The following is a 10,728-nucleotide window of genomic DNA, read 5'->3' as shown; positions in this document are numbered from 1 at the left end:
GGTGGCCAGGGGAGGAGGGGTGCTCGGGGGAGCGCTCACCGAAGTACACCTCCTTGTCGCACTTGGGACACTTGGGCATGGCGGCTCTGGGTCCGACGAGGGTGGCTAGGCTGCAGCACACAGAAGAGCTGGACTGCGTGGGTCCCGCCTGCTGCGCGCCTTTCAGGGACCCGGGGACGCCACCCCTTTGAGACCCGCCCCTCACGCCCCGCCCCCTCATTCCGGGACTTGGACCCCGAGACCTTGGCTGCAGACCAGGAGACCGGGAAAGGTCATCTGGTCCACCCCCGCCTCCAGGCAGCCGCTGGGCCTAGCCAACCACCTAGCAGAGGCTGGGAGGGGGTCGGAGGGGGGCGCAGGGGACCCGGGGGGACTCCCTGAAGGGTGGGGCTGCTCTTGGGGCTCCAGGATCCAGGATCTGTGTAGGGGGCTCTCCAGGAGCAGGAAGGCGCACCCCAGCCCCGGTCCCTTGCCCCTAGCACCTGCTCGAGCCCCTCGGAGACTCGCTGGAGCGGGGGAGAAGGGCGATTCCGCTCCCAAATGCGACAGGCGAAGGCAGCGGCGAACGGCGCGCGCCCCCGGGACCCCGCCCCGCCTCCCGTGCGCGCTTTACTCCGACTCTCTCCCGGTAGAGGGCTGGAGACACCTGCCAGGGGGGCTCAACCTGGCATCCCCCCAAGACCTGCCTTCAGGCTTTCCCCACCTGCAGGGGCCTGCCCCACCCTCGCGGGGCTTCCCGGCCTCTGTGAGGCGCCCCCGCCCCGCAACCCTGCTGGTCCTGGGAAATCCTCCGGACCGAAGCGGGAACGTCCCCGGGGAATTCGGAAGACGAGAGGGGGCGCCCCGCCCTCCGCAGAGACAGCGATGCCTGTGGGGCGCGGCTTTCTGTCAGGGATGGTGGGGCGCCAGGGCCCCGGAGGCCTCCAGCAGCCGGCCATCCAAGTCGGGCTGGCCGGCGCCTCCCACCTGCCCCAGAGCCTGGTGGGCCGGCAGGCTGGCTCTGGCTGTGGTCCAGGGGGCCAGGCGGGAGAGACAGGCCCCCTTGGGAAATCCCTGCCCTGTAGTGTGTGTGGCCGAACCTTCCCCTCTCCTGGTCACTGCCCTCCAGGCCACCACCCTCTGCTGGGGGAAAGGCCTTTCTGTGTGGACCCTTCACCTCCCTGCTCCCCGGGCCCCACACCACACACAGCTTCGCAGCTTCCTCAGCGCCTAAGCTCTAGCCCCCGCCCAGGCCGGCCCCCAGCTCACGGGCTTTTCCTCTGCTCTGTCCATGGTCCCTCCCTTCAGCCACCACCATGACCAGTGTCCTCATCTCCCCTCAACACACCCATCTCAAAAAACATATCGTCCCTGGGCCTGTCCAGTCCCCGTCCCCATGGAGTGCCGGAGCCCACCCTCCCACAGGGCCCCGCAGCTCCAGGCCGCCCCACTCGGACACTCGGCCCTGACAGCACCCAGCGACCCCTACCTCACCCGCCCTGAAGCCCACCCATCCGTCCTCAAGCCCCACAGCCTGGCACCGGGAGACACGGGTGAAGCCATGGGTGCCTGCACCCCAACACCCTGCCGACCTGCGCTCTGCCTCCCCCAGGAGGCCCTCTGGGGATGAGGGTGGGAGCTCCAGGCTTCAGGGGTGACAGAGGCCACGCGCCAGAGTCTCCTCCTACTGAGAGTGCCACACTTGACCCCGCAGCCCTGCGTCCTGCTCCCCACGCCTCTCTCCAGTCGCTCCCTCCTCCCTCAGACCGCCTTTCTGAGGCCACAGTTCTGCCCAGGGCCCTAGAGCCCTTGGTGACTGGCTGCCCGCCCCCCTCGGGAGTGGGGTGCATTGCCTGCACTGGTGGAACCCCCAGTCTATCCCCACCCACACTGCCTGCTCCCGCCCTGAAGCCTCAACACCTGTGGTCGAGTCTGGGCCTCTGCCTTTTCTGCCTGGCACGTGGGCACCTCGCTGTGGCTTCTGGAGCTAAGGCGACCAGCCTGACGCCCTCGGCTGTGCCTGGTGCCGGGGCCGAAGGCGGGCAGGGTGGGTCCTGACCTCATCTCCTGGCTCATGATCTGGAGAGAGCGGGAGAGTGGAGGGGGGAGGACACCAGGCAGGAGAGGAGGGGCGGCAGGGCCTAGAAGGGTTGGGGAGCTGGGGTGTCTGTCACAGGGCCACACACGTCAACTGCGGTTCCCTGGGAAGGCCGTCCTGTGTGGGCATGCTGGGCAGAGGCCTCCAAGGGGGTCAGCGAGTGACAGGGTGCCTGGACACACTCCTGTGTGTGTCCCCACACCTGGGGCGTACCTGTTTGTGGGGGCAGCCACCTGGGTATCTCGGGGGCTGTGCGCACGGCCCTCTCCGAGCAGCTGCCTCCCATGTTCCTGCCCAACCCCCACCCCAGCCCTCGCCCGTCTGGGGCAGGTGGGGCAGGGGGCCAGATTTGTCCTCCCTTCCACCCACCCTCCCCCACACCGCAAACCCAACCCCGCCCTGCCGGGGGAGTAGCCCCCCTGAAACCACGAGATGAGTCCCTTCCTTCCTCGCTGTTATTGCCTGTTGCCATGGTCATGGGGGGTGTCAAGGGGGGCCACCGGCCTCACCCTCTGGTTGGCACAGGCACGGTTTTTCCAGATACTCCACTCAGAGACAGACACACTCCTCCACTCCCCTGAGCTCCCCACCCATCCTGCCTGCCCATGGGGGTAGGGACCCCTCATCGGCTGCAGCCCCCCAGCTCCTGCCTCCTCCCCCAGAGCATATGTCCAGATGCCCCATCTGAGCCTTGGGCCTGACAGCATGCCCCCCCCCCAAGACCTGGACCCCACAAGGTGTAAGGCTGCTTTCATCAGCGTGCCTGGCCTAGCTCTTGCGGGGGAGGGGCGGTCAACTGGCCCAGAGCCCACCTGACGCAGGACCAGCGGGCCAGCTCGACATGATGTCGTCGGGCCCTCCAACTGCTGACCCGACCCTTCTGAGCTGGGGCACCGTTAGCACTGCTGCATACACAGAGGACACACTAAACCCCCTCAGACACTCCAAGGTGCAGCCCCCCAAACTTGCTCCGCAGCACTGCCGGCTCCATGGTCCGTGCTCTTCTCCCTGTGGGCACCAGCCGGCAGGCACAGGGACCTGGTCTGGAGCAGAGGGGACAGAGTGGCCAGGACAGGATGCAAAGCAACCCAGCCACTTGCCCCAGGCTGCTTCTGTGCCCAGAACATCCTGCCCTGTGCCAAGACAGCGTAAGGACACCGCGGGCCCCCGAGACCTGGGGGAGGCCACTGCAGGGTTCGGGCCGCACCCCCAAGGCCACCTCCCTCTGCATAGTGAGCACCCTTGCCCGCTCATGCTCCAACCAGGCTCAGCTGCGGACGAAGAAGGGAACCAGGCAGGACCAGGCTGCGTGTACCTGTGGCGGTGGCAGGGCTGGGCCCCAGTGACCTTTGAGGAGTCCACCCGCAAGGGTCAGCCCCTCGCCGCCCCGCCCAGGAAAGTTCTGCTCTGCAGGGCTGGACGGGCGGCACAAGGCTGTGTCTGCAGGCTGGCGCGTGCCTCTGGCCTCTCCCCTGAAGCCCACGCCCAGCGCCCTCCCCACCTTGGGCCTCCAGGTCTCTTCACTGGAGATGAGCCAGGGGTGTGGCCACGTGTAAGACCGTCCCCTCCTAGGGCTGAAGGTCGCCTGGGCTCTGGCACACAGGTGCCCTAGCTGTGGTCAGCGCACACCGCAGGACAACTGCTGGGCCCTCAGGGTCCAGCCCTGCCTGCCCCTCCCCCTCCCCTGGGCCTGGCTGAGTCAGGGACGCTCAGACATTCCCAGGGCCTATTTTCAGCAGCTTGTCTCCCGGGACCCCCTGTCTGCCCCGAGGTCTGGTCCCAGGGTGGGCCTGCTGGGTCCAACGCCCCTCCTGGCCCTGAGGCACGGGGGAAGGGCTCTGCTCCTCCTGGCCCTGAGGCACGGGGGAAGGGCTCTGCTGGCTGAGCCCAGACCCAGGTGAAAACACCGCTGTAGCCTCCTCTCCTGGAAGCTGGAGGGGCATGCGCCGGGGTGCAGGGATGGGGGCCCATGCGACCTTGCGCTCCCTCAGCCTGCCCTGCCTGGGGTCCACAGTCCGGCAGATGGGGTGCCCCTGCCCTCCCCCTGCTCCAAGCTGAGCCTGGTTCCAGGAACCTCTACGTCCTGGAGCCAAAGCCCATGCAAAACCGCCCACAATTCCAGCCATGCCCGTCCCGCTGCTGGGCCTGAGCCCACCCCTGCAGCCGGCCCTGGGAAAATGTGCTGCCCACACCTGGCCGCTCTGGTTCCCCCGCCCCCGTCCTCGCCTGGCCCCGCCCCCAGGGTCACTGGCACTCAGCCCCAAGGCCAGGGAGTTGGCTCTTGCTTGGACCCAGGGGCAGGAGGAGTTATGCACCCCCTCCCATCCTAAAGAAGCTCAGGCCAGTCTGAGCTGGGTGAAGTCCGTGGGGGGCCCTCAACATGGGTCTCAGGGAATTGGGGGTGGCGGGAGCTGCAGACACAGCTGGCCCCACAGAGATGCCTGGCTGGGGGCCGAGGTCAGAGGTGGGAGGAGAGGGGTGCCTGGAGGGGCCTGGTGCAGGAGTCTTAGGAAGACTGAGCAGGTGGCAGGTGGGGCGCGGGATGCAGGATGGTGAAGGAGGCCCCGGTGTCGTGGGCAGCCCTGGGGTTCTGGGGGGCAGCGAAGTGGTCAGAAGGCATTTCAGGGCCGCCTCACTGGCTGGGCATGAATTGGAGGGGTGGGAGTGGAGGCCGGGCAGGGAGGCGCGGCACACCAGGGACGCAGACGCCCATTCCCCCTCCCGTGCATCTTGCGGGTACGTCCGGGGCTGCGGGAGCCCGAGAAAACACCTGGCTTGTGGGGGGACTTCCTGGAGCTGGTGCCGCCGAGGAAACCCCAGGAACACAGGGGGCACCGCGGCCCCCACCCACGCTCCTAGAGACGCCGCGCGGAGACGGACAGTAGCGGCACCGCCCCGGTTTCCATGACAGTCCCTTGGAAACAAACACAGCAGCGCGTCACCCTCCGCCTGCAGGAAATGGGGCGCGCCCTCCCGGGCCCGACTCAGGGTGGGGGCGCTCTACGTCCAGGCACAGCCGAGCCGATCTTGCGTCCAGGAGACCGCTGCACCCCTCGCCCACGCCGGGACGGGCGGGGCCTGCCGCTCACACAGGCCCTCCCTGCCCCGGCTTCGGGGACCGGCGCGCCGCCCACCTCGTCTCCTCCCCGCATAGTTTCCACTGGAGGCTCCCGAGGGAGGGGCCCAGGCTGTGCCCTCTGCAGCGTCCACCCCCCAGAAGACATGAATTTCCCATCCGACACCCCGAGCCCGCCGCGAGAGCAGCAGCTGAGTTCTCCCAGAGTGACCCCCCAACCCGGAGCCTGCGCCTGACAGGAGGCGGGGACAAGGAGGGGAGTCGTCCCAACCTCTCCTCCGAGCGCGCCGGGTGCCCCACCGGCCCAATACTCGGCCTGGGTGGGGAACTGGGGGTCCCTAGGGTACCCCCATGCAGGCCGGCCTGCCCTTCACGTTCTGGCTGCATTCCTAGGGCCAACCAGGAGGAGACGTAGGGCGCCTGGCCGGGACTTGCCAGGAGGGCGGCCTGGCATTGCGGGACACGGAGCCGCTCGCTCCACGCACCCTCCAGGGACACGGATGGCTGCTCCTCGGACAAAGGGCTTGGCATCAGGTTCAGCGGTGTGAGCCCGCGGGCTGGAGCATGGACCGGGAGGGGCCGGGATGTCAAGGGCCGGGATGCGGGACACATAAGGAGCTGGCCGCCTATGGGGCTGGGGACATGGGCCCAGAGGTGACCAGGCCCTGATGCCCTTGGCACCAGGGAGGGCAAGATATCTGGGGGCCTGGTGCTGGGGGGCGGGCCGGGGAGGTCTGCACGGCCTCAGCCAGGGCGCTGAGTGGAGGCGGCGGCGCGCCCTCTGGCGGACTGCCCGGGAGCGGCAGGTAAAGCGAAGGGGGCTCCCAGGAGCTCCCGAGGGGTCCAGGTGGAAAGGGCAGAGCCTGGGCGGCCCGGAGAGGCCGCGAGCGACGCCGGTATCACTGCAAACGCAGACTCGGGGACTCTGGCTGAGCAGGAGCGCCCGGACAGGGGTCACTCAAGCCCTCGCCCTCAGGCCGCCACCAGTGCTGGGGCTGACCGCAAAGGCCTCCACGTCGCCGGAGCCGGAGTCCGGGCAGTGTGTGGGGGGGTGTCGGCCTAACCACACCCTTCCCCATCCAAACCCTCTGGACTTGCAGGCTCAGTCCTGGGCTGAAGCAGTCCCCACCCTGCTGAGGACCCTTCCTCCGGTCACCCGTCTTCTCTTCCTCCGCGATACATGCCCTCTGCCACCTTCCCAAGGCTGACCCCCTCCCCCCGCCCCCCGCCCCCTCTGGGTCTCCGGTGGATCCAGGCAGCTCACGGCTCTAACACCCAGCGTCAGCATGTCCCGGGGCCCAGGCTCAGTGCTATCGCTCTGGGAGTGGGCTCAGCGGAACACAGGCTCCTCCCCCCTCTAGACCCCACCCCCAGGGTGCGTCCCGCCTCCGCCTCCACCTCCACGGCCCCTCTCAGCTGCCCACCGCCCCTGCGCTGGCACCACAGCCCGGAACAAAGCCTCCCTCCCACCACCAGCAACCTTGGGAACAGGACCTACCCCACGTGGAGCTGGGCCTAAGCGTGTGGAGCACTTGTGGGTGGGACAAAGGGACCCTGTCCTGGACTCATGTCCATCCCCCAACCAGAGACACAGCGCAAGGGTCTTGCAATCCTCAAACCTTTTATTAACAGCAAAAATCTTGACAGTGGCGTGTGAACCACGTGAGGGTGGCAGGTGGGCACTTGCAAGGCAGTGTGGGAGACAGCAGAGGGCCCTGGCAGGGTGCCTCGTCCAGGGACACCGTGAGGGGTGTGGCTGTGGCCACAGTGGCAAAGGGAGATAAATAACACTGTGGGGCAGGGATGGGACAGCAGGAGGGGAGAGTTGATGGCCACCTCGGAGTGACCCGCCCAGGGCCATGGAGATACACAGGGACACATGGGGCCACGAGACACACAGACGTAGAGACACATGGGTACAGAGCCACAAGGACACAAAAGGGGCTAGCAGGTGCTAGAACAAGGGCAGACACGGCCAGAGAAACGGGGATGGGCAGCCTCGTCCAGAGACGGCCTGGGTGGCTTCCTCCCCATGCCCCTGGCGAAGGCCCTGGACTGGAGGGCAGGATGTGCTGGACGGGGCTGGGTAGCTGGTCATTTCCCCCCGAGAGACAGGCAGTGGGGGGGCAGGGCTGTGGGCCTAGGGCTGGACTTTGCCCTCAGGGTCCCTGTCGTAGATGTAGCTGCCCACGGCTCCAGTGTTCACTCCTGCGGACAGAGGCGGCCAGGGTGGTGGGGAGGGGCGGCGGGGAGAGGGGCCAGCGCCTCCCCACATCCAGGCCACACTTACCCCTGGGTCCGAAGAGTATTCCGTAGCAGGGCTTGTGGCAGTAGGGCTGACCATCGTGCTGGGGGAAGGGCTGAGGTGAGGTGGGGGTACAGACTCCTGTTTCCCCACTCCCCAGATGGCCTCCTCTCTGTCCTCTGCCGGCCTCTCTCCCTGGGAGTCCTGGAGCTCCCAGCCCCATGACCAACCAGTCCACTTGCCCGGGGCTACCCAGCATCCGCGCGCCTGCGAGGCTGCATTCTGGCCACCAGGGGGCAGCCCCGCCGCCCCTCGGGTCGAGCCTGGCCCCGCCGCGCCCCTCACCTCCGCGTGGCCGCCCGGAGTCAGCGTCTTCCCGCAGCGCTCACAGCGCAGGCACGGCCGGTGCCAGTCCTTGCCGAGGGACGTCACCTTCTCGGCTGGGAAAGGGGGGAGACGGTCACGCGGAGGCCGCAGCGGAGCCCTCCCTCAGGTTGGGGCTGGGTGTGGTCACTCACCAAAGTAGACCCTCTTATTGCAGCGAGGACACATGTTGGGTTCGCCCGTGAACGTGGTGACGCTAGAGGCTGGGGCGGGGACAGAGAGGGGTCAGGGGGGCTGGGCCGCTCCCGCGCCTCCCCCCACATCCAGAGCCCAGCCCACCTTTGCTGGGCCCCTTTGGGGGGCCACTCGCCTTGCGCTCCTCGGCTCGGGCCGCGGGGACCTCGATGGGGCCAGTGACCTGTGGTCCCTCCGCAGAGGGCTTCTCGTAGATGTAGGAGCCAGCACCTCCGATGTTCACCCCTGTGGGGTAGCAGGCGCTGCAGGGTGGGTGGCTGTGGCCAGTGGCTTTGGTGTCCACCCCCCAGGCCTCACGCCCTACTGGACTTCTCCAAAACTGGCCCTCTGCAGTCCCTTCTGCTGGGTCGGGACCCTAGCCCCTGGGGGCGCCCGTGGCCTGGGGCAGCTTTCTGGGAAGAGTATAGAAAGAAGGGGGGCAGGGGGACCCATAGCCCCAGGCCTCCTGTGGGCCCTGCCGCTCTGGGGCCGGAGCAGACCCCAGGCTGGGGCCCCTGGGCTCACCTTTGGGTCCGAACAGTGTAGCATAGCAAGGCTTGTGGCAAAACGGCTTCCCATCATGCTAGGCAGAGGGCAAGGGCGAGGGGTGAGGGCCACGCGCAGAGGCTCCTTGGACCCCAACCCCCAAGGTGGGGAGAACCCCGAGTCCCACAGCCCAGCCCAAGAGTGGGGCTCACCTCGGCGTGGCCCCCCGGAGTCAGCGTCTTGCCACAGCGCTCACACTTGAGGCAAAACTTGTGCCAGTCCTTGCCCAGGGAGCTCACCTTCTCAGCTGCGGACAGGAGGGGACGTCAGGGGCCCCGCTGTCCCCCGGGGCCTCCGCACCCTCACTGCCCTGGGGCTGCGACCTGAAGCAGGCATCTTGTGTGGACTCCCAGCTCATGTCCCCTCCCTCACACAAGTCTCCCAGGCAGGCCTCAAAGGAGGTGAGGGGGAGCCCTGGAGCTCCAGACCACGTGCGGGGAGGCCAGTCCCCACCCCCACCCCCCGTGCGACCCTCAAGGGACAGGACGCCTGCCTGTCTACATTTGGCCCTGAGAGTCCCAGCCCCCTGCCTCCAGCTGCTGCTTTGGCACCCAAGGTCTGGGACCAGCTGCTGAGGGTCGGGTCCCGTGCCCTCCCCATCCCCCCACGGCCTGCGCCACCTTCCAATGGACGGAAGTGGGAGAACATCTTAGCTTGATGACATGATTCCAAGAGTGAGAATTCTTCTGGGCAGCAAGAGAAAAACAAACAAATAAAAAAACACCCCCAGAAGCTCATGATCTTTTCAGTCTTCCTCATAGCAATTCCCCAGGCCCCTGTTGGGGCAGGCCGGGGCTGGCCGCGTCCAAGGCGACCGGATCCCATGCCAGCCGCATCCTCTCCCAGTTCCACTGGCCAGCGGAGGCCATGGCAGCTGCCACTCAGGGCGGCCAGAACCAAGCTGCACCGCCAGCTGCAGGACGTGGCCACTCACGGGAATGACTCTCAGACCCACTGGGTGGGTTGGAAAGGCAGAATTCACGGGGTCTAACGGCTCGGAAGGGAACCACCACCCCACCCGGCTACACCATTGTTGGGGACACAAAAGGCACGGTATCCTGAGATCACTCGGGGGGTCCTGGCCCCGGTTCTACTCTGCTTACACTCAGGGGTGTCGGCTGCTGGAGCAGGGGATGCGGGCTGCAGCCTGGATTGGGGGGGGGGCAGGGTCCCAGCCCCCCACCCCCAGCAGTGCCCCTGGGCCAGGACAGACAGGAAACAGCGGGTCTGAGCCGCCTGTGTTTTCCGCGGGGAGTCCATGCCCCCCGAGCTGGCAGGAGCACTTTTCTAAATTGTTCACAGGACTGTCCGCCCAGACAGAGGGTCCCGAGCTAGCCTGGCTGGGGACAAAGTGGTGGGTAGCAGGGCTGGCAGGAAGACCCTGGGACTGTCCCCCACCCTGAGCCTGACAGGCAGGAGCCCTCTCTGGGATGGGGAAAGAGGGCGGGCAGGGCTCCCAGGGCGGCAGCCGGAAGCCCCTCGGCTCCCGGCCAGGCCAGAAGCTCTCCAGGCCAAATCCGGTCCCTCCGCTCTGGGAACAGCAAACAACCGTCAGCCTCCTCCTTGGCCTGTCAGCCAGGAAGCCAAGTAGCTTCCTTCACCGTGGTTCGTCCCCATCCAGGACCCTGATCACTGCCCCAGGATGACCAGGGAGCGGTGCCCTGCCTGTCCCCACCCTCTGGCTATCCTGGCTTCGGGCACTGTCTTCCCTCTGCCTGGGTCCGGTGGGGTGGTAGGTGGGCAGCGACTCTGAAGCCCTAGCGAAGTCAGGATCAGCCAGGAGGAGGGAGGAGGGGTGAGTAAGCGAGTCAACGGGTGAGCGCCAGGAGGTGCCGCCTCTGGCGGGGCGGGGGAGGGGGGCAGCCTGACAGAAACAAGCCCCCTCCTATGCTGCTCTCCCTTCCTGTCCCTGGCTGTTCTGACCTTGAGGAGGCAGGGGGCCTGGCCACCTGGACTTTAGTGTCCGCTCGTGCTCAAGGAGACCCGCTTGTCACCGCGCCCCACCCGTGGGAAAGTCCTGAGGGAACTGGCGCTGAGGAAGGGAGCGCGCCCGGACACGCGGGACGTAGAGGCCAAGGTCGCCCCCGCGTGGACTGAGTCCAGACAGAGCCCAGATCTGGCCCGGCCCCGCATGGGCAGAGGTTGCGGTGCGAGTTGGGGGATCACAGCTTGGCGACACGCCGGACCGGCCACGCGTCCACGGGGAAGGGCCGAGAAATTCAGGAG

At 67.4% G+C, this 10,728-nt stretch overlaps 2 protein-coding genes across 2 annotated transcripts in view; both read right to left on the bottom strand.

Annotated features, from left to right (window-relative positions):
• Nucleotides 1-187, bottom strand: part of CRIP1 (cysteine rich protein 1) — a 1,646-nt gene extending 1,459 nt beyond the window's left edge. Inside the window, exon 1 of the mRNA XM_006925614.3 lies at nucleotides 40-187. Coding sequence (XP_006925676.1) covers nucleotides 40-79 — 40 coding nt within the window. The 5' untranslated portion in view covers nucleotides 80-187. The remainder of the gene's footprint in view (nucleotides 1-39) is intronic.
• A 6,566-nt stretch (nucleotides 188-6,753) lies between these two features.
• Nucleotides 6,754-10,116, bottom strand: CRIP2 (cysteine rich protein 2). Its single transcript, XM_015599569.2, has 8 exons — nucleotides 9,606-10,116; nucleotides 8,655-8,749; nucleotides 8,482-8,539; nucleotides 8,062-8,202; nucleotides 7,917-7,985; nucleotides 7,744-7,838; nucleotides 7,444-7,501; nucleotides 6,754-7,361 (listed from the first exon to the last, which is right to left on the bottom strand). Exons 1-8 carry the CDS (start codon nucleotides 9,760-9,762, stop codon nucleotides 7,294-7,296), a joined length of 741 nt encoding a protein of 246 aa, XP_015455055.2. The 5' UTR covers nucleotides 9,763-10,116; the 3' UTR covers nucleotides 6,754-7,293.
• Between the last annotated feature and the right edge of the window lie 612 nt (nucleotides 10,117-10,728).

This window comes from Pteropus alecto, unplaced genomic scaffold, assembly GCF_000325575.1.
Source record: "Pteropus alecto unplaced genomic scaffold, ASM32557v1 scaffold8, whole genome shotgun sequence".
Taxonomy (NCBI): Eukaryota; Metazoa; Chordata; class Mammalia; order Chiroptera; family Pteropodidae; genus Pteropus; species Pteropus alecto.
This window is presented reverse-complemented; position numbering and strand designations above follow the sequence as displayed.